General features: G+C 63.3%; 1 protein-coding gene across 4 annotated transcripts in view; it reads left to right on the top strand.

Annotated features, from left to right (window-relative positions):
* MAD1L1 (mitotic arrest deficient 1 like 1) overlaps positions 1-22338 on the top strand; it is a 320354-nt gene that overhangs the window by 6981 nt on the left and 291035 nt on the right. For all 4 annotated transcript variants that reach the window (XM_047837850.1, XM_047837848.1, XM_047837847.1 and 1 more), the window contains exons 4-9: positions 1084-1263; positions 3514-3638; positions 4467-4548; positions 5439-5569; positions 5714-5828; positions 7716-7777. In XM_047837850.1, coding sequence (XP_047693806.1) covers positions 1084-1263; positions 3514-3638; positions 4467-4548; positions 5439-5569; positions 5714-5828; positions 7716-7777 — 695 coding nt within the window. The remainder of the gene's footprint in view (positions 1-1083; positions 1264-3513; positions 3639-4466; positions 4549-5438; positions 5570-5713; positions 5829-7715; positions 7778-22338) is intronic.

The raw sequence follows: 22338 nt of genomic DNA, 5'->3' as shown, positions 1-22338 counted from the left end.
AGATGGTAGGAATTGTGGTGTTGGTGTTACCGCCTGGCTCTCAGGCAGAAGGCACGGGGTGTGGAGCTCCTGGAATTTTCCTGGGCCGTAAGTCTGTCAAGGACAGGGTCTGTCCTGGCTGCTCTGGGTCTCCAGGGTCCAGCACGGGCTGTGGCACCTTACAGGTGCTTAGGATATGTTGGAATGAGTGGGGCATCGTTGCAGGGTCGGTGGAAGTTTTGTCTTGGGGAAATCCAAGGATGCGGGCTGCGCTTAACCCCGGGCCCTTGCTGAGCATGGCCTCTCTCTCTGAGAGGCCTCTCCCTTCCCACCCGCAGATGCGGCTGCGTGGGACCTGGACCGCCTGAGCGAGCAGCTCTCACGTGGTTTCTTTGTCTGGGACACGTGTCGTGGGTTTTCAGGGATGCCAGTTTGGCAGTGGGTGGGACTCTGGAGCCTCTAGATGGTGAGACTCCGGTTGGTGTCTGAGGTCTGGGGACCTGCACGGACTGCCCTGTGTGCACTTGGGACTGGCAGCCCGAATGGAGATGCCGCACCCTGCTCTGTGGCGTGCTTCCGTGGCAGAAGGGTCCCCTGGCTGTTCGGAGATCACACTTGTAGCTCCTTATTCCCGTGTGTCCCTTGAGCAGGCTGTGTCCCCACTTTCCTGTTGCTCCACCGTGGTGCTGGGCTGGAGAGCCCTGGGGTGAGCACTTGCCTTGGGGGTGCTGGCGGACCTTGCAGGGGGCTTGCGCGGCTCCCCTTCCTGGGGAGCGCTCAGAGGCCAGCAGCGTTAGGTGCCCACTTTGTGGTCCCTTCCTTTCTGGGGCTGAAGGTAAGCTCCCCGTGGCCGACCGTTGGCTCTCGGGACCCCCCCCCCCCCCCCCCCCGGGGCCATCAGAGCGATGGAGTCTTGGTCCTGCAGCTGGCTTCCCGGCATAAGACGCGTGGCGGGGGTGAAGGGCTGCGGGAGGTGATGTGCGCCGCGGGGCCTCTCCCTGCGGGAGCGGGGTGTGTGGCATGGCCGCGCCTGTCCCCGGGGAGGGTGGGCTGGGCCGCCCCGCCCCCGCTCACTGTCCCCGCTTTCTGTCCCCGCTCTGGCAGCGCGAGGTGGACCGCAACCAGGAGCTCCTGACGCGCATCCGGCAGCTGCAGGAGCGCGAGGCCGAGGCGGAAGAGAGGATGAAGGAGCAGCTGGAGCGCCACAGGCGGTGCCGGCAGAGCCTAGACGCCGCCGGCCAGAAGCTTCGGGAGAAGGAGGACGGCCTGGCCGCGGCCGGCGAGGTAAGGGCCCTCCCCGGGGCGGCCGCGTCGTGCGGGGCCGGTCTCCTCAGAGTCCCCTTCCCGCACCTGCGCCGATGGTTTCTGCGTCGTCCGTCGTAATCTGGATACAGATCCTCATTTCCACTCGTGGTTTTCAGTTAACGAGTCGAACGTTGTCTTAGTCTCTGTCATTAGGACTTTTAATGGTCGACTAGCCCGTGTTGTGTCGCGTAAAAAACTGTTTTACGTGCGTGCGTCCTGGTATGAGTACGTACGAGATATGAACGCGGCAGGTGGCGTGTACTTTCTGTTTCTATTGAGTTGCTCACTCAGGCGCGTTCCTAGGAGTGGGGTTTGAGGTCGCTGGCTTCTGCTGACAGTTGCCGTGTTGTCCTGACAGCATCGTTGAGGGTTCTGGTTTCCCTGTAGCCTTTCCTGTCGTGGATCTTCTGGAAGTCTTCTGGAAATACCTAAATACCTTTTTTTCTCCCTTCCGGAGACGTAAGTGGTGCTTCTGGATTTGCATGTCTTTGATTAGTAGGTCTGTTAGCATCTGAGAGCGCCTTTGAAGCCAGAGCACATCCGAGCCCTGCTCCTTATTCCCTCGACCCGTTGAAGGTTGTATAAATTTCAGAAGCAGAGCCGAGAGACGCTGATGCTGGTGGAGACGGGGCTCTCCTGACCTTCCCTGTCCCTTTGCGGTGTTGCTGCGGCTCGCGGGCGCCGGGAGGAAGGAGATGAAGCGCTGCCGGGGGAGGAGCGGGGGCGCGGGATCGTTGGTATTCTGTCTCTGCGTGCGTCTCCACTTGATAGATCTCGGGAAGCGGCAGGTTATTTTTGCCTTGGCAACGCTGGGGAGTATGTTAACGTTGTTCCTACATCTGTCTTCTGATGTGGATGCTGGCAGGAGTGGAGCCGTGATCGGCTCAAGACAAGTCCCCGTGTCGCCCTTGGCGTGCTTGCCCTAGCTGCGTCCTGGGGCCTGCGTGCGGGAGGCCGGTGTGCGGCCCATGGGGGCGGGGGACAGAGCCGGGTGGGGGGGAGGCCGCCGCCACGGAAGTGGGAAAGGTCTCAGCCAGTCAGGAAGGAGGACCCTGAATTTTGTTTGTTACTTTTTACTTCCTTGGAGAAAGCCCTCCCTGGTGACTGAGGCTGTCGCTGTTCCCGCACCGCGCTATCTTACAGGGTGCCTGGTTCGAGAAGTCCGTCAGCAGGGAGTCCTCTTGCTGCCGGCCCGGCTTTCATGCAGCGGCGTCCTGTGTGCGGCCAGCCGTCTGGTCCCGTATCCAGCGCGGCACCGGGTGTGTGGTGTGCGTGTTTGGAGTTCGGGAAGACTTCTCGAAGGCTGTCTTCTTAGATCAGTGTATTTTAGTACCTTCGTTTTTCTTGGGTTCCCAGGCTGGCAGGCGCCATCGTAACAGAGCAGACCATGCAGATGGCCGGAGTGTGGGACGTGGATGGCCTGTGTCAGTGCCCCCTGGGCCCCCGCAAACATGGGTCCTGGGCAGGGGTGGGCCTCCTCGCTGGTGCGGGTCCTCGGTTCTCATCCTCCGCTCCAGGAGGCTAATTTACAGGGACGCCTCTGAGCTGGCTTCCCTGGGACAGCCACAGAAGGAGAGCTGTCAGCAGATGGTCACTAGAGGTCACCGGGTGAGGGTGTGGTCTGACGGCCGGGCAGAAGTTCTGCCCCTGAAAGACCCAAGGCCCTGCTTTCGCCAGCCTCCCCAGCCTCCGCTCTCCCTTCTCCCCGCTTCTGGACGAGGGCACGGGGTCTGCACGGTCTTCCCGCAGCTCCTCCGTTCTGTGGGGCTCCTGTAGCCTTCTGAGGATGGCCTCAGTCCCCGTTTCCGACCTGTTGGCAGGGGCTTGGCTGTGGTTCACAGGGAGTGTTTCAGCTGGGATGATGGCATGGTGGGGGTTCATCTCGGATGGAGACACCGGGGCAGGCGTGGAGGGAGAGCCACGCAAGCACCCTAGGAACGAGCGAGGGTCCTGAGTGGCGGATGTCACCCGGCCCGGGCGGTCTCGGGAGCAGCCCGTCACCACGACCCGGTCTCTTCCCATTTGCTTGAGGGAAATGCGAGGCAGGCCGCGTAGCCAGGGATGGGGTGAGGGGTGGCATGCCCTCCCAGGTTGTGTCCCTGCCCTCAGGAGGGGGATGGGAGGGGCAGGCTCTCGTGGGGGCATTTGTCCCGCAACCGCGGGGTGGGCGGCTCCCCTCTGTGCGCCGGCAGCCGCTCAGCTGCTCTGGGCCGCCCGCTCTGCTCTCAGACCATCAGCGCGCTGAAGGGGAAGGTCTCGGAGCTGCAGTGGAGCGTGATGAACCAGGAGATGCAGGTGAAGAGCCTGGAGTCTGAGAAGCAGGAGCTCCAGGAGCAGCTGGCCTTGCAGCGCAAGTGAGCGGGGCGTGCTGGGGCGGGGGCGGGGCGTGCAGGGGGGCGGGGCGTGCAGGGGGCGGGGCTCTGCACCTTCGCTGGGCGTGGTGCGGGCAGGCCTGCTGGGGCCTGGGCTGTGTTTCGGGTCTGGTTGTTAACTGTGTGGAAGACCACGAACAGGAGGGCCCGGGCTCCTTTTGTGCCCTCTGTGGTCTGAGCACCCAGCAACCAGGCGTGCTGCTTGTGCCAAGCCCCAAGAACCTCCGGGGGCCCTTCTGGTCTGTCCTCCCCGTCCACAGGCTGTTGGGGGCAGACACAGGGGCCACTGAAGCTGGTCACTAGTGTTTTATGTATTCTGAGAACAATAGCGGAGAGTGGTCGTTTCTCCCCTCACAGAGAGCTTCCCTTTAAAGGCCATGTAGGGCGCCCTGGGGTGGTGGGTGGGGTGGACGGGAGAGGACCTCCAAGTGGAGGCAGCTCTCTGAGCAGGACAGAAATCTGCGAGGTCAGAAGGCTGAGTTCTGTCCCTGGGAGCTAGGCCTTTGCAGATGATGTCCTAGGAGGGCTCTGGACGCTCCTGGGCAGGGTTGGGGGGATGTGGGGGGGCCAGTCCCTGGTGGGTCCTCGGCTATGGCTGTACCAGGGCCGGTGGCAGGCTGGGCAGGGCCCTGCATGTGGTGTGGACTTCGCCACCCACCCTGACCCGAGGGTACGGGCCACAGTGCCCTGGGAGTGGGGAGGGGGTGGAGTATGTTTGTGAGGGTCCACCCTGGAGAGCCTCCGGGGTGAGGACAGTCGCTGGTTTCACACACTCCTGTTTCTGCACATCATGTGCCTTTCTCCGGACAGGAAATGTCAGGAGGCTAACGAGAAGGTCCAGGAGCTCCAGGCCCACCAGGAAGCGAGGGCTGACCAAGAGCAGAGGATCAGGGTGAGTGACTCCTTCTCAGACGCAGGCTGTGTCTGGGGGCTCTTCCCCTCCTGCCTCCTCGGTGGGGGTGTGCTTAGGGTGCCTGGGGACGGTGAGCTGCCCGCGCCCTGGTACCGCTGACACCGCTGCCTGTCTGTGCGTGGCGCGCCCGCGCTTGGTGCTGGGGATGCCGCACGAGCGAGAGGAGAGAGTGGATGGGCGTCTGGAGGTGGGGGCCCTGCCTGCGGAGGAACTTGGGGCTCCGGACCCCAGCCCGAGTGACCGGGGCTCCCCCCGGCCCCTCCCCAGCCGGCTCCCCCGTTGGGCCTCCCGGCTCCCTCTGCTGTTCCACGTGCTGTTTTCGGGTACGTCACCTCCGCCCTGGCCCCACCCCCCGCCCACCTACCCGGATTTGCTCGCCTTCACGGCCTGTGTCTGCCCTTCCACCAGAGCGCAAGTGCAGAGCCCTCCTGTGTGTCCTGCGTCACCCTGTCCCCACTGCATGACCCTGTACCTGGCACAGAGCTGGGCCCAGTAAACATTTGTTGACTGACCGACCGAGCCTGTTGGGGGACCTGCCACTGCTGGGTGCCGGTCGTCCTCAGGGTATCTTGGAACCGGAGATCTTAGAGGAGAGGCTTTGTCACGTGGAAGAGACTCGCTTGTCACTTGGGTGCTAATGTGGCAGGAGTGGGTCTAGCGTGGGGGACGTGTGTGTGTGTTTCTCTGATGCGTCTCTTCGGGGCGCCGTTGCCGCATGCCCTGGGGCAGACCTGCGCTAGGGTCCTGCCCCCGAGTGGGCACGACTCCCCTGGAAGTGAGCGGCGAGGACGTGGCACAGAGGCACACCTCGAGGGTGAGCTGGGGCCGTGGAGGTTGACTCTGTCCTCTCTGTCCCTGGCCTCACTCAGGATTTGGAGCAGAAGCTGTCCCTGCAGGAGCAGGATGCTGCGGTCGTGAAGAACATGAAGTCGGAGTTGGTGCGGCTGCCCAAGATGGAGCGGGAGCTGAAGCAGCTGCGGGAGGAGAGCGCCTACCTGCGGTGAGGCTGGGTGGGCGGTGGGCAGCGGCCGTGCAGGTGGCGGGGCAGAGGGGTGGGGGGGTGGGGGGGCGCTGCACTCCTTGTCCCGGCTCCTCCTGCCTGTGCGTGGCGGCCCTTTGAGGGTTGTGGTGTCCGGCCCCCCAGGGAGATGCGAGAGACCAACGGGCTGCTCAGGGAGGAGCTGGAGGGCCTGCGGCGGCGGCTGGGGCGCCAGGAGAAGATGCAGGAAAGCCTGGCGGTCCTGGAGCTGGAGAAGGAGGTGAGGCTGGGGGCGTGCTACACGTGGGGGAGCCCGGGTGTTTCGGGCCCGCCTTGTGCTTGCCCGCCTGAGATATGGAAGCTGCCGGGCTGGTGCCGTGGGCGGAGCAGCGACCCCCGAGCCGCCTGGCTGCACGTGTGGGTGCCGGTGAGCTGGCCCGCGGTGGGGAGACTCCACCGGGAGCCAGTGGGCCCCTGGTCGCGGATCGTTGTGCACGCGGGGGGCCGAGGCGGGTGTCCTGTGGGGAGGACCCGGCCCCCTGCCGTGGGGGCGTCGAGGTGGAGGAGGGTGAGCACTTCCAGAAGCCTGAGAGAGGGCCAGGAGTGGGTTCTTCCCGAGAGCCTCCAGGAGGAGCTGTGAGAGCGCGTGCTGTGTTCTCAGTCCCCCGGAAGAAATTGGAAAACTGGTACAGATAGGGGCCGTGGTGCGGGGCGCCTGACACAGACCGGCTCCCACCCGCAGATGGGACGGACGCCTGGCTCCGTTTCCTCTCCTGTGTGTGCTGTTGGGACGCACGCTGGCGTTTGTGGGACGCGCTCGTAGAGCTGGTGCGAGGGTGCAGTGCCGAAAGCATCCCGTGGGCGCTTCTCCCGTGGGCGCTCCAGGGGGCGCGGGAGCCTGTCTCGCCCGGTGCGCACACGTTACACTAGCGCTCAGCCTCCTGGTCTCTGTCCCCCGGTCTTGCTGTCCTTCTGCATGGCCCCCCCCAGGTCGTTCCCTGCCGCCTCACCTACGAGCCGTGCGGCCCTGCCCGTGCGGCCCTGCGTCGTTTCCTGGGTGGTGGCAGCGTACTGGCAGCTGTCCCGCAGTTGGTCACAGCGGAGGCCTGTGGCCTCACGGGGTGGGAGCCGAGCTCCTCACAGGTGCTGGCTGACGTGTGAGCTTGGCCCGCAGACGCAGCCCCAGACGGAGTGTTTCCTCTGGACAGTTGTGACACCGGTTAAGGCTTTGTCTCTCGAGTCACACTGCCTCGTGGGACATCCTGCCATGGATGCTCGCTGGCTCTGTGGCCCCGGGCAAGTTGCTTAACCTCTCCGTGCACCTGTGTATCGAGGAGCATCAGAGTGTGCCTTGCAGGGTTGTGGGGGCTCAGTGAATTCACGGCGAGTACTTCCCCAGTGCCTGGCGTCAGTAGGTGGTCGCTAAGCATCGGCTCTGTGCCCAGCTCTGTTACCCGGCCCATGCCCTTACGTGGTAGGGGCCACTCGAGGGACTGAGGGAGTGCGGTGATGCCAGGACCGTGCTTGGCCCGGGCGACGGGCACGGGAGGCCGGACGAAGGCACGCGCTTCTTGCCCTCAGGTGGTTCCGTTCCAGAAAGGGAGGGAGACTGATCTGGAATGCAGGTCCGTGTGAAGCAGCGTGAGGAATGCAGGGTCAGGCAGCCCTGCGCGTGGCGCCAGTGGGGGACGTCCCCACCTTCTGTTCTCCCTGTGGGGCCACGTCCACTGTGGACACTTGGGCGCTAGGGCTGAGTACATCTGCCCTGGGACCCGGCGTCCCGTGGAACGCCTGGACCAGGGGAGGGGCGTGAAATCTTGTGGTTTCAGCGCCCGGTCTGCCTCGGGGCCGCTCGGCCTGCTTCTTCCTGAGTCTGCGGGGCCGGCCGCAAAGGAGGCGCACTCGTAGTTGGCAGAAGCCGTCTGCTCTGGAGCGGACTCCATGCCCCTAGACGTTCAGCTGAGATGAGGGCAGGCTCTTCTGAGGGGTCAGGGAGACTTAACCTCCTCCTTGTCGCCGGCAGCTCCGCATGAGGCTGGGTGGTCTGGGGACTGACGTGGGGTTGTGTGAAGAAGGGCGGCGGGTCGCTCGCCGCAGAGGCCTTGGCAGGGGCGGTGGAAGATGCTGGGTCGTGGCACCCTCAGCGTTCGCCTCCTTGTCTTTGCAGAAGCTGCTGGCAAAGCTGCAGAGCTGGGAGCGTCTGGAACAGACCACGGGCTTGAACATCAGGTAGGCGGAGGGCGCCCCCGGCGATGCGGTCCTGCCTCCCCTGGGCCCCCGGCAGCTGGAGCCCCTGGCAGAAGCCCTGCTGGAGGCCGCCTGCCAGCTTGTGCAACAGCCTTTTGGCTTTAATGTGGCACTTTGCTGACCGGAGGGAAATGCAACTAAGGGACTGTCCCTGCCCAAGTCTTAACGTTCTCCTTTAAGGTCGGTGGTGGCGTGGTGGCAGGCTTTTGACCGCACTGCAGCGGTGGCTTCTGTTAAAGGACCTTTGCCTATACTGAGGAGCGATTGCTTTTGGGGGTGAGCCATTCCTTTTGGGCAGTTGGAAGGCAGGGAGATGGACTGAGTTGTCAGGGGTGAGAAGGGAGCATCGTTGTCCCGTCAGGACCCCGTGGCGTGCCAGCAGGGGAGCGGCAGGATGCAGAGGGGCAGCGGTGGGGGCAGCTGGGCGGTGAGCTGGCGCCTTGTCCTCTGATGGCCCGGATGGCCGGGGGGGGGGGGGGGGCACCTTTCCACTGCTCCCTGCCTCCCGTCCTGGGGGCTACTGCCCCTCGTTCTCCAGCATCGCTGCCTGTCCCTCGGTCCCCGGGACTTTGGGCCCCCCTGTGGATAGACTCCTCCCAACAGCTCTGTCCTCGTCTGGTTGTTCTGTTCTGGGCGAGGGCTGGTGGGAGACCAATCGTCCTGTTCGTCTGGAGCTGTGGTGTTTCAGGAGCATCTTGTTTCGTCAGCTTGTGCGACTTTAAGACTGTAGCTCCCTGTCGTCTTTCCTGGTGCTCTTGGAAACTGGGCCAAGATTGAGAGCCTGCTTTAAAGAGCTGTCTCGTAATTACACTGTCCGAGGGCTGGTTCTGGAACATGCCGTGGTTTCCATCAGCGTTACTGACTTCGGTGTCTGTCCCTTGTAAATGCCTCCTCGTCGTCTCTTTGCCCCGCTGAGTCCCAGAGGACAGACGCGGCTGCTGTTCCTTCCTGAGCTGCACCCGCCGCCAGACTCGTGGAGGGCTGACCCGGTGGAGCCTCACCTACTCTCTGGGCTTAGTAACTCACCAGAACACTTCCCTCCTGCACCTAGGGAGGCTCGTCAGAAGAGAAACCTCTGTGACTTCTTTCTCTTGCGGGAGATCAGAGGCCCACTCGTGCCCGATCAGACCAGCTGGCGGAGTGTCTGAACGCCTAGCATGTGCCACAAAGCCCTCGACATCAGTCAAGCCTGGGGCTGGTGCACAGCTGGCGGCCGCCTCTGGCCGGGGCGGAAAGTGTGGTTCCTCCTCCGGCCCTTTGGTCTCGCTTCCAAATCAGAGGGCCTCCCTGAGTGTGGCTGGCATGCGGGGGGGGGGGGGGGGGGGGGCATGCGGGGGGGCCTGCAGAGGTCTGCGAGCTGACCGCCAGCTGGGGTGCTGCTTCTGCCTGGTCACGCGCCTGTGCGTGTGTGTCATGTGTTCACTCAGCGGCCGGGCCCTGGAGAGGCAGAGGAGGGGGGTGGTCGAGGGCTCTCAGAGGTGGGGGCTGCTTGGGGTGGGCGGGAGGGAGAGGAGGGTGTGAGTCTGTCCCTGGTGTCTCTGCCCTCCCCTGGCTCGTGGGCCCCTCGCCAGTCTGTGCCTGGCCCTGGGCCAGTGTTCCCGTCGCCGGGAATGCGGCGCGCGCCTGGCCTTGTGTGTGGAGGCTTACAAGTCACGTACTGCGGAGCGGTGCTGGCCTCCCTTCCGAGCAGCCGGAGGCTTCTGGGGAGGCGGTGAGGCATCCTTGTGGCCCTCGCCTCCCGGCACCCCTGGTGAAGGTCCCCCGGAGGGGCAGGTTTCCTGTCGTGTGCCTGGTCACTCTGCCTGGCCACCGCGGGGGCCCCTGGGGAACCTCAGTGTCTCCTGTTCACCCTTCCTGTCTGCAGCAGGGTGCCTGGGTGGGCTTCACCTCCAGTCACTTGTGTCCCTCTGAGGTGGGTCCGTGTGTCCTGTAACAGTCGGTGGGTCGCAGGCTTGTGTGTTGGTCCAAATGCGGGGAGTCGGCCTGTCCAAGACCGCACTTGACCTTGAATGCCGTGAGGAGGAGTTGGGCCATCCTCCTTTGTCAGGTCTTGGGCAGTTGGAGGTTTGTGAGCGGGGAGGGAGACCTGGGGGAGCCTACGTCCGGCAGAGTTGAATATGGGGAGGGAGATGGGCGGAGGGAAATAGGGCACAGGGAGAAGTTGGGATCCCTGCAAGGAGGGAGGGGTGGACCCTGTGGGGAGCGCTGAGACCACTGTGGGTGGCCGGGGTGGGTCGGCCCCGGGGGGGTGTAGGGTGGGTGGCCTCCGACAGCGTAGCCGTCGTGTCTGCGGCTCGCTGTCAGACCTTGGTGAGCGGTGCCTGAATCTCTGTTTGGCCCCCGCCTGGCCCTCAGGGTTGTGGGGCTGTCTTGTGCCTCATTATACACATCTGCGAGTGGAAAGATTTTTCTAGAATAGTGGTTTCTCACCACGGAAGTCAGACTTTCTCCCTGTGAAAACCTGTGGGCTTGCACCCCCAGAGCAAGACCAGCCGGCTCCGAGAGACAGCAGTGAGTCCCAGTCCAGCAGGTGCCCCGGAAGCAGGAGCTGGAGGGGCCAGGAGGGCCTTAGGACCTTAGGACCTGGCAGGCTTGATTCTCCTGGCCTTTAGGCCAGGGCTTTGCCGCCACTTTGGGACTGAAGGGACTCGCTTGGCGTGTGTCGCTTGGTGTGTGTCGTGACCCCCAGGCCCCGGATCCTGCCCAGGGTCTCCTGGGCTTTGAGAGCCGCCGCCACTAGGTGGCGCCCCCGGCCCCGTGATCCTGCTCCCTGCACCTTGAGCGCCTTGGGCCCTTTGGCTTTCTGGCTCCAGACCTCTGCCTGTAGTTCTTCCTGGCCCTCTGCTGCTCCCCGTGGGCCTCACATGCTACGGCCACGGCCTGGAGGAGTAGCTTGTGGGTGGTCGGCTGGCTGCCGTTGACTGTCCCACCCCTGCCCTGTTCTTGCCCAGCCTCTGATCCTCAAATGCTTGATGCCTATGAGATTCTGGTGTCTTAGCACAGATATTCCTTGCATGGGCTTTCCTCTGGGCGCAAGGCTTTGTCTCTTCACACGTTCTTGGAGGGCCCTGCGGCCTTGCCAAGGTTGGGAATAGGTCAGGTCTAACGCCTGGAACAGACCAACCCCCTGGAGTTGACACGGCATGACCGTTGCCACCTTTCTCCCAGTTCGGGATTTCTCACATCCTGAGGAGCCCAGAGGTGTCAGGGAGCTGGTTACGTGAGCTGGCTGGGGCGGTCTGGCAGTGTGACCCTGTAGGGAAGCCCCGTGCCAGTTTCCTTGTCTGCCAGACAGCCTCGTCCACCCAGATGTTGCTGGACGCCTGTCTCCAGCACGTGGGTCCTGTGGGTTGGAGGCAGGTGGGCCGCCGGACTCGGAGAGTCCTGGTGGGAAGGAATACTGCACCATGTTGGGTGGGGCCTGTGTACTCGGGGGGCGGGGGGGAGGGTGGTGCCTGCAGGTCCCCATCCCGGGGCAGCGAAAGCCGACTGAGGGGTTCGGCAGCAGTACAAAGATTGCACCCGCGTGCGGAGAGCTGTGACGTGCTGAGCCTTGTCCGGGGAGTGCGGCCCGGCGGAAGGGTTTGAAGGTGCTGAAGGCGGACACCAGGAGACGCTCTGTGTCTGTGTCAGCCTGGATGTGACCTTCCGGGGGCACTGGGGAAAGACTGACGGAGAGGCTGGTGGGAAAATGGAGCAAAGGGGGTACCTGCAGCAGTAGACGGGCCTTTCCCTTGAGACAACCGGGGTTGTTTGCTATTTAAATAGTTTAGAGAGGAAACGTGATCGTTTCGGTAGGTGCGGAGGTGTTGGTGGGAACTCAGCACCCACGCACGATCGCAACCTTTGAGCAATGTAGGAGTGGAAGGGTCCCCCCCTCCCCAAGATGCGGCATCTGCTGTCCCTGCGTCTAGCCCGCCCTCTCCCCGCTCCTCTGCGGCGGCAGCGCGGCCAGCGCACAGTGGGAGGGAGGAGGAAAGGCCCGCGGCCGGGCGGGAGGACGTAAAGCTGCCTCCGGTGGGGGGCAGCACGATCGTCCGTGTAGGACGTCTCTGGGCATCTGTAAAGAGCCGGAAGTAGTAGGTCTGGCAGGTTCACGGTTACGAGGACAACGCGCGCGAGCGGACTGAGTTTCTGTGTGCCAGCAGCCAACAGTTGGAGTCACGCAGCCCCGAAGAGTCGCGTTGGAAATGTGAGGCTGAATGCAACGGAAATCTGCACGGTGTAAAGTAGTAGTTCTTTCTAGAATGACAGGAAGTCACCTAGCAGCGATATCAGCAGGTGGAGAGCGATCCCGTGCTCGCAGGTTGGAGGAGTCCGTGGTGGGGACACGTCAGTGTGCTAAAATTCATCCTCACCTCCAGTGCATCCCCAACCAAAGTCCCAGCAGGCCTTTCGGTAGAAACCAGCTAACTGATTCTGGAGTTTCTATGGAGACGAAAAGGATCTAGAATAGCCAGACTTGTTTTTGAAAGAAAACCGTGGGCTTACGATGGTTAATTTCCAGACGCACCGTAAACCGTATTGATCAAGGCAGCGGGTTAATGGTGTAAGGATAGACTTACACGTCGACGGAAAAGACTAGAAAGTTCCGGAATAACCCGAGTGTGGAATCTGTTGGTCTCCATTGAAGGTGACAAGATAAATCAGTGGGAAAGAGTCAGTCTTCCGCAGACGGTGCTGATGCAGGGGGATGTCTGTATGGACAGATGTAGATTCTGGTCCCTTACTGTTCTGGCGTTGAACCAGTGGGGCGTGGACCTAACCTGGGGAAAAACCAAGGCTCTGGAAGCTTAGGACACAAAAGCGTGAACCAAAGATGAAAAAAATCGTTCACTTAGAGTTCCCCAAGACGAGAAACACCTTTGCTCTCAGAAAGACGCAGTGAAGGCAAGAGGCAAACCCTGGGCCAGGAGAAAATCTTTGTGATGCGTCTAGGTAGGTTGACGGGAGATCACAGCCAGATCTTGCTTAAAAGCTGGGCAGAAGACAAACAGATAACTTCACGGAAGAGGGTCCACAGACGTGAATAAGGAGGGGACTGATGCTCGGCATCATTTGTCATTTGGGGGACGCTGGGACACTGCAGCTGGCCCCGTGGGATGGCTGGGAGCACAGGCTGGTCACACCAGGGGCCGTGACGGTGTGAGCAGCCCGCCGCAGGGGCAAGGTGAGTGGAGAGCCACGTGGCACTTGGGAAACCGTTTGGTGGCTTCCTGCAGGTTTACGACGTGACCTGGCTCTTCCGTCCTGGTTCTCACCCAAGAGAGGTGGAAACGTGGCCTCACAAAGACAAGTCCTGGAGTCTTCACAGCGGCCTATTCCCACCAGCCTGCGCTTGTGGACGGTGGGCTTGCCCGGCCGCGGGGAGTGGGTCAGTGCGACCTCAGGGGTGCTCCGCAGCCACGAGCCACAAGCCTGACTACGGTGCTCGGACGTGGGGGAGACCTGCTGACGCCGAGTGCTAGGAGGCCACGCGCGTCTCGGGTTGGGATGCGATGGGGGTGTGAGGGGCCCTGGCAGCGTGCCGGAAGTCGCCTGCCCTCGGCTGCTGTGGCGGCTGCTCGTGTGTGCGTGCTCGTACGTGCGTCCCGCCTCTGTGGAGCTGATCCGTGGGCAATGGGAGGCCGTGGTGGGGGGTGCTGAAGCTTCCATTTTGGGTGGAGCCCATCCCCTGAGCCGGTCGGGCCCGTGGGCAGTGGGACTGACCCGGGCTCTGTCTGCCGGCCTGCATCTTGGGGCCTCGGGGCAGGTGCCGTGGGTATGACTGCTTAAATTCACTGCCTGCCGGGGGTTGGGGGGGGGTCGGGTCGGGTGGGGGGGTTGGGGGGAGGACAGAAAGTGAAAGTCACCTTCCTTCCTCCCGCCCTCCTCTGACTGCTGCCCTCCCACCTCGCATCGCCCTCAGCCAGGCTGGCTCTCTGTCACCGCCGCCTGGTCCCCATCGTTCAGTGCTCTCGTGCCTGGGGTGCTCTTCTCAGAGGAGGGGGCCTGGGGTCCCCGTGCTCACCCCCGGTGTGTCCAGGCACCGTCCACTGCCTCTGTTCTCGTGTGGCTTTCTGGAAGTCGGACGAGCACGCGAGCCCTGTGGTGCCCTCCGTCACACGGCGCTCGGTCCGTGTCCTGCACGTTCCCGGTGGATTTCCAGCGGTACTTCCGCACTGGCACGCGGCGCTGCTGAACCAAAGAGCCGCACGGCGCTCCGCGAAGTGGACGAGCTCTGTGTTGCCTCAGGCCCGTTGGCGGACACTTCGGTTTGCGGTGTGAGCGGCGCGTGAGCGGCCGGACAGATTCTCAAGCAGGTGTTTTGCCTCAAAGACGGACGTGCTTGAGATCGGCAGATGGTGCCGGACCGCCCTCCAGAAACGCCGTCCCGGCGTACGAGTGGCACCGCTTAGTTTGGACGGCACGCTCTCCGAGGTCTCGGCAGAGATGCGGCGTGGGGCCGCGGTGCCGCGAGGAGGCAGGACTCTCCAGCGGGCGGCTTTTGAAAAGCTCGTTTGACGGTTCCCACTGTAGGAAGCTTTATCAGCGGGCGAGGAATGCACGTTGAGTCCCTCTGTAGTCAGGCCCCTAATTTTGTAGAGGAAATGACTTGCTGGTGGCGTGTGAGCCTCTGCGATTTGGCTCCTTCCCCCGTCCTTTTGTCCCCAGATCTGGCCTGGTTTCAGTCCGGCTGGGAGGGCGTAGTGCCTGTCAGGAAGCCCGCAGGTTCGACGGAGTGACGGGTCTCGGAGGCTGTTGGCGCTAGGGAGGCCGAGAGGCTGGCGGGTCTCGCTGGCTCTGAGCCCTGGCGGTCGTGCCCCTGAGACTGCTGACCTGTCACCCGCAATGGACACGGGAACCCGGCACCGACCTGCGTGCTTCCTTCCCAGCAGCCTTTGTTGGCTGGCCAGGTGACCGGTCGCCCCCGATGTGTGATGTGTGAGGCCAGTCAGGATGACAGTGAGGCGGAGCACGATTCCTTCTTGTTGGCCACCCCTGACACCTTTGTGGCCGCCTGTCCTCTGGTCGCCATTTCTAATACCCTGGGTCTGGGGTTGCTCGGGACGTGAGGTGCTGCTGGCGCTGGGGTGGGGGGCCGTGCCGTCAAGCTTCTTTCACCGTTTCCCTTGGTCTCGGTTTGGTTTCTTTTGCGGCTCCAGACGAGGAGGAGGAGGAGGTTGGGCAAGAGTCTCACCTTCTGGGCGCTTGCAAGCGTGGCTCTTTCTTGTGGCCTCAGCCGTGAACGTGGCATTGTTCCTTCACCGGCTCCTTTGTCTACCGGAGGCTGTTCTCTGGGAGCCCCGGCCATGGAGGGGCGCCTTCACCCACCCTGGGCTCTCTGTCGGCCTGAGCACCTGGGGCGGGCTGGGCCCCGGCGGCCCCAGAGCTGTGCCGGCAGGGCCCGGAGACTTGTGAGCCCATCCCGGCTCTGCAGGTCCCCGTGGAGGCCAGCGACAGAAGCAGGCGTCGTCGTGATTGACTCTCAGCCACGTGTTTGTCCCTCTGCTGGGCATCCTCAGTCTTTGGTCTCGTGAAAGAAGGGCGGGGCTTGTGTTCAGAGGCTCCGAGCCTGGCAGCCAGCGCATGTGGTAGACGTTTGCCGAGTGAGTCGTGATAGGACTGCTCTGCTTTTGTGCATCCGTGTGTGTGCTTGGCTGTGACTTGGGACGGGGCCCTGTCGGCTGGCTTGGCTGCGGCGACAAGGCTCCCGTGTTGTTCACACTGTTGTGATCCGGTGGGAATCAGACGACAGGTGCGGCAGAGAGCTTCCTGACAGCCGACTTTCTTCAGCTGCTACAGCCCATCCTGGGTCCGGGGGAGCAGCCCCGGCCCGTCCCTTGCTCCCCATTGAGGTTTCAGATGTGAGTCTGGCCTCCGCTCGCCAGAAGCGGGCAGAAGCGGGCGTGCGTGGCGAGGCTGGACGGAGCAGCATCCCCGACGGGCCGGCTCCCCACACCGGGCCCCCCTGCGGCAGTTCCGGACGGGGCTGGGCTGCCCAGGGGGCTGTGACGGGGACCGCAGTCTGGGGCACAGGCCTGTCCCCTCTGCCCCCGTGCGCACAGCAGGCTGTGCTTACCGCACTGTGGGCAATACAAGAAGGGCAGCGCTTTCCTGGAGGGGCTCCGCCCTGTGTGTGGTCACCCTGGCCGCGCAGACGGTGAGGCAGGTGCCCTGTCCCAGGTGGACGCGCCTGGTGGTTCAGCACTTGCGGTGTGGCCCTCGAAACGCTTTGGAGGGCTTCACTCCCGGCTTTATAGGCGTGGCCCTTCTACCTCTGTACATCGTGTTAAATCGATTGGAAAAAGTCTAAAGCCAGGTAGCGAAAGGATTTAGACGAGACAGGCTATGCTGAGTTACCCGGGGATTAGGTTGGAGAGGGAGGAGGCACCTCCCTGTGCCGTTGCTGCAAACTTGGAGAGGCCTTATTGAAGTCCTCCTGGGGGGTCCTCCCTCGTCCCTGCCCAGGGTCCCCCACCCCCAGGCAGAGGGGGAGGGGGCTGGGAGCTGCCTGGAAACATGGGCTCTGGTTCTATGGACACGAGCTGGGGGTCGCGGCTTGGAGGGTGGCTGGCCTTTGTGAGCACCGAGTGGGAGCCCACGTGTCCGTGAAGCAGGGTCACGGCACGAACACAGATTTGTGTTCTTAGAAGCCAAACGGGATTATCTGTTAGATGGTGGCTGCCAATCGGCACGGGACTGCGGGGCGGCCGCGATGGGCCGTGTGACGTGGCTTTGCTGCACTGTTGCTTCTGTGTCGTTCCCACTGTTCCCGGGTATGAAGCCCGGACCTCCCTGTCGTCGTCGGCGTCTCAGGGACAGAACGCTGGGGCACGCGTTGACGCCTCTGCACCTCACCGCGCCCCCTGCGGCTCTGGTGCGTCACGCGGGCTTCAGGCCCCGGTGGTGGTGGGGATGGCGTCTAGGCCAGCTGGGTGGATGCTCCTCAGACCTGCTGTGTACCGCAGGCTCTGGCCGTGGCCACAGGTGGGCTCTTGTCTCCTGGGAAACGTGCCCTACAGCGGGTGGCCGTCCTGAGGACGAGGAGGAGGCAGGGCACGTAGGAAGAAGGCGTGCAGGTGCAGGGAGAGGCGAGGACCAGCTGGGTAGGCGCCAGGGGGTGTCGGCGGCCACCCCCCAGGTGCTGGTACTGCCGTACCCGGTCTTCGTGTGGCACAGGTGGGACCAGGAGGCCTGGGTCTTTCTCACTCGGGCTGCCGGCCATGAGTGCACCCTGGACGGGCCGGAGTGGAGACCCTTGGCCTGGAGCGGGGGCCCTGCTCGGCGGTTCCTCCTGCCCTCACGTCTCCTCGAAGTCTTAGTTCCGTGGAGGCCACGGCGGGTTTGTCCTTGGCGAGGAGGCGCGGCGTTAATTGTTCCCGTGTCTGCTCTCTTTCGTTTCGCTTCCGCAGGTGCTCATCTTGAGTGAGGTTCCTGTGCGGCCGCAAGCGGGGTCTTTACTTGAGGGCACGCGTTCATGGTGACAGGCGGTGACGTGGTGGGGACCCCGGGCATCTCCGGGCACAGACGCTGAGGCCTCAGGGCTTCGGGAAGTTGACTGGGTGTTTTCTGTGGCCTGTGGGAAGCCGTTGCGGAGCGACCGGGGTCATTTCAGATCACAGGGGGCTGGAGACTCTCGTCTGAACACGCGCTGCGTTCACGTGGCTCGGCGTTGAGAAGACGTGTCGGGGCGATGGGGACAGTTCTCCTCTTGCTCTGCCGGCCACAGGCCTCCCTTCCTGCCGGCCGCTGGCACTGCTGGCTTTGGTACGTCTTTGCGCAAGCGCTCGATGCACGTGCAACTGACGCGTCTGCCGGCACGCGCCTTGTTGAGCCCCCGCTCACCGTGTTGGAGGCGCTGGTCCAAGCTCTCTCGCTCCGTGTCACGCCCAGAGAGCCCAGTTTCTGAAAGGCACGCGATGCTTCCTCCTGCATGTGGTATAGTTAGGGGACGGGGCGGGAGACCGTTCCCTCTGCAGAGTTTGGGGGTCCCCGAGGCCGGTCTCAGTTTCAGTGATGGCCGGAAGGGCTGCGGGCTCCAGGAAGCTGTGCCTCACAGCTGTGGGGCTGTAGGGCTGGGAGCGGCACACCGCCGGGTCACCGACCAGTGGCCTGTCTCCACCCTTAATCTGAGTCCCTTCACCCCTGAGGAAAGGAACCTGTTCCAGCCGGCCTGCTTTAATGACTTTCATTAACCGACTTAATGAGGCCTGTACTCGGGAAGTCTGTTTTTATTGACCAGTGATTCCATGTCCCTTATCGATGTCTTGCCTGGGGAAGGACCATCGAAGCTTTGGTTGCAAGTTATCTTCCTGGATCGGTCAGTCGGTGGGGCACGGAGGCCACAGGCTGTCCCTGCCAAGGATCCCCAGTGTCCTTCCTGTCCCACTTGTCGTGGAGAGCCCGTGGGTAGAATGTACGGTGGGCGAGTTTGTGCGCCGGGCACGGCCGCCCAAGTGCATGCTCCCCGCCTCGTGGGAGGTACACGTTCTTGAAAGCACCACCCAGGTGGCAGAAGGGATAGCCGGGCCTAGGACAGCACTTTCTGTACTCGGGGAGCCTTTGGGGGGCCCTGGCCCAGGGGAGGGGTGGGGTAGGCGGTGGCAGGGCAGGTTGGGGATGAAGTGTGAAGGGGAGGGTGAGTGTGCAGCCCGGGACAGAGGCCACAGGCTGCTGAGCAGGCTGAGGGATGGGGCGGGCAGCCGGCTGTGACAGTGACTGGCTCCAGTTTGGAGCAGGTGTGCCACAGGGACAGAGCAGAGGCTGAGAGACGTCCTCAGCACGCGAGACAGGAGGTGACCTGGCCCACTTGGGGGGCTGGGAGGGTGCAGGCAGATGGGGCAGACACGGGGACAGGTTTTGGCTCTTAGGAAGGGAGAGCTGTGGACTCTATGTAGCACATGTGCGTTTGAAGGGCCACAGAAGTAGCCAGAGGGAGTTGTCACGGGTGCACAGGTCTGGATTCGAGGGCTCCCTCTGGGTCATCTTCACATGACCACTAGCAGAGGTGGCCAGGCCGGCCTAGGGAGCAACGCGGATGGGGAACAGCAGAGGCCTGGGGTCCAGGGCCTCTCCCTGGTGGGAAGGCTGCGCAGAGGGGCCACTTGCGGGCTTGCCTGAGTCTGAGCTTCCTCGTCTACACGTCAGTGATGGCGTCTAGCCATCGGCTGGCAGAGCGATTGGCATGTGGTAGCTTGGCAGCGCTGGTCAGTCAGTCCCCGTCCCCTGGTGGGGGGAGCACGCCCTTGGCCCGAGGACACCTTGGGACCGCGCTGGGCCCCGGATGTCCTGGGAGATGGGACGCCAGTCTTCCCTGGCCTGCATGGGAACCTCACCTGTTTGGCCGCCTACCTGTGTCTTAGAAGGTTGGTGGCACCAGGGAGGTCAGGATGGGTCACAGAGAGCGAGTGGGTCCCCGCACCGCTGTGGGGCTGTGGCAGTGACATTGGTGAAGCCTGTGGCTTGCACACGTGGGAGAGCAGGTGATGGGACCCTGGTGCAGTTCTTTGATTCTAGCAGGCACCTGGCACCTGCCAGTGTCCTACGGTAACGTTGAGAGCGCCGACCTCGGCTCTTGGCACGCAGCTCCCGTGGCTCTCAAGCGAGGGGGTGTCCCAGGGACAGGCGTGTGTGCGTTTGTGTGCGTGTCTGGGAGCCCCGGGGCAGCCTGGCCAGTTCCGCCCAGGAGGGGAGGCAGGGCCCTTCTGGGGCACACGTGTCTCCTAGGGAGTTGCAGGATTGTCTGATGAGGGTCCTCTCTTTGCCTCTCCCTTCCCGCCACGAGTGAGTGGAGGGCCTCCGACCGAGGGGACCGTGCCGTGAGCGGGAAGCTCGCTGCTGACCTGTAGGGCCCTGAGGAGGGTGGCTTTGAAGACTTGCCTTTTCTGTGAGGCTCTGGGGCCCTGACCCAACTGACATACAGAAAACACGTTCACGGCTCTTCAGGTTTTGTCCTCCGTGCTCTGGGAGCTGTGCTGAGCAGGGTGTCTGAGTGGCTCGGGTAGTGGCCTGGTTTACTCAGGGGCAGGTGACAGTAGGGATAAGTGTTCGCTGCTGGCTCCGAAGGGCTCAGGGAGCCAGTCCTTCCTAAACGTTTACCGTTTCACGTGGCCGCTGGCGAGACGGGGATGGATGTACGGGCTCTGACCGGAGACCCGAGCCATCCCGCGAGAGACGGGAGGAGGGACGGGCAGAGCCCTGCCGGCTCTGTGTGTCGGAGGCTGGGTCTGTCCTCTGACCCCGAGGCCTGTCTCTGCCCCTTGCCTTGTGCTGCCTCTGCCAGAGGCACCCGTTGCCGTTGTTGCACCCGTGTGGGCGTGGCGCGAGCATTTACAGTCTCTCAGGCCGGTGCTGGGTCCGTCAGGCACGGCTCCTGGGAGAGGTGGCCCTTGATCTTGAGCTGAGAGGCTGGGACCTCGTTCCTGGTGGGGAAGGGGCTTGCACGAACCCACCCACCCGGAGCGACCTGGCGCACCACAGTTCCAAGTGGTTCGGCCAGCGTGTGGGCGTGTGGTGGAGGCCGATGGGACGGCCGGGATCGGTTCTCGGAGGTGTTTGGGTCTTGCTGTGGAGGGTGTGGCAGCAAGCACTTCCTTTCCATGCCTTTCTGCGGCCTCTTCCCTGAGATCTGAGACACGGCCTTGTCTTCAACTAGACCCTGCCTGGTAGGCATCCGTGTGGCTGGGTGGCTCTGAACAGGTGCGGAAGCCTTGTGCCGGGGGCAGGGTGCCCCCTCGGGGGTGGTGGGACAGGCTGCCTGTGAGCGGGGGTCGGCAGCGGGGGTGGGTAGTGGGCACATCTCGAGAGTCAAGGTGGTGGCAGGTACCCCGAAGGTGTCTCGTGTCCCAGGCCAGGTCCCCTCCATCGTGGCCTCTGTTTCCTCTACAGGCGAGTGACGCCTGCCTGTTTCCTGCTGGCCTTGTCACCTGGTGATAGAACTGAGATTTTGGCGAACGTCGATCCCGTAGTCATCCTTTGCAGGTTTGAGGCCTGCCGCTTGGCGGACAGCAGGCCGGCTCTGGGGATAGAGCCACGACCCGGCCTCGGCCCTCACGGTGGGAGGACCGAGCGTTCTGAGCAGTGAGGATAGCCGGGGGGTCTCTTGACGCTCAGAAAGGTGAGCGTGTGCGGCCGGATTTTGCTGGAGTGTCTCGCGGAGCTGGAGTCGACCATCGGTTCCGTCTTTGCCGGATTTGAATAGTGTCAGTGGGCAGAGGGCCACGTGTTATTTGTGGTCTAGAGATTGGTGGCCGACGAGGTTCCAGAGCGTGTTTGTTTCAAGACGGACCCTGCTCTGAAGAGGACCTTACTTGGCCCCGAGGACGGCTCTGTCGGAGCTGGGGCCGCCCTGGAGGGGCCACCCCGAGAGCCTGCAAGGCCAGCGCGTGTGTGGAGTGTCGTTGCCGTCCCTCCCGGCTGTGGGCGAGGCTGCCCGGCTGTCGCCCGCTCGGCAGAGGAGGCCCTGGACCTTCTGGGGGCTCACAGGCCAAGGTCGTGCGGCGAGTCCGTGCTGCCTGCGTTGGATTGCTTGGCTGGTCGCGGTGCATGGTGGACGCTGCCCTCCGTCACCTCCATCCATCTGGCTGGCCGCGTGGTGCCGTGCAGCTGGGTCCTGCGCCTTTGTGAGCCGAGCAGCCCGCTGCTGGCATCTGAGGCTTCTGTTGGGGCCCTGCCCACCGGCTCGCCCGTGGAGCGTCAGCACGTAGGCGGGCGTGCAGCCTGTCGGCTGATAGCAGCTCTTTGAGGCCTGATGGCTCCCAGCCGAACTTTGGCAAGGAAGGCCTGCCAGCCTGCTGGAGGGCTGGCCTCCCTGCCTTTGCTCAGGGCCGAGCACCTTCTGGCACTGCTGGGATTTGCTTTTCAGATGGGGGAGGCTCTGCGAGGTAGGGGAAGACAGTAATTACTTGGGAGAGGAAGATTGAACTTTAGGGGCAGCGACACGACACTCTCCTGTTCTCGGAGGCGGCTGAGTGAGGAGATTAGCAATTAATTTTTATTACGCGCAAACTGCTCTCAGTTCTGTGGAGCCAAACAGTCCTCCCACAGCTAGGGGCGGGGCAGGCTCCCTCCTCCCTCCTGGCGTGAGGCTTCAGGGGGCTGCCGCGTGTCAGCTCGTGCACTGGTGGGAGTGGCGTGTGAGTCTGCGTGGAGGACACTTAGACACACGCGCTTCTGTTCCCCGTTTGTTCTCTGGCTTCCGCTCTTCCTGCGTCGCTATGGTTTGCTGCGCTCAGGCGTCGGGAGCGCGCTGCCTTTCGTGAGGACTGCAGTTACACGCGTGGCCACGGGCTCACCCCTGAGAGCAGGTGCGTTGCAGCACGCTGGGCTTCGAGAAGGCGCCGTTGAATCTGGGCGGTTCTTCACAGGCTCTCTGGGAAGGTCAGGGTTGAGAAGAGCCGCCAGGAGCTCTTCCAGGCCTAGTGGTTGGTTGGGGCATTCTCACTGTTTCCTAGAGCTCAGCTGTCCCAGAAGGGGTCACACCGCTCGGCCTGGACCTTTGGAGCCACACCCCTTTAACTGGAGCTCCGTTGACACGACGTGGCACTTGGTGTGCGACTTAG

Source organism: Prionailurus viverrinus, chromosome E3 (assembly GCF_022837055.1).
Source record: "Prionailurus viverrinus isolate Anna chromosome E3, UM_Priviv_1.0, whole genome shotgun sequence".
Lineage (NCBI taxonomy): Eukaryota > Metazoa > Chordata > Mammalia > Carnivora > Felidae > Prionailurus > Prionailurus viverrinus.
Note: the sequence above shows the minus strand (reverse complement) of the source record. Positions and strands in the feature narration are given on the sequence as shown.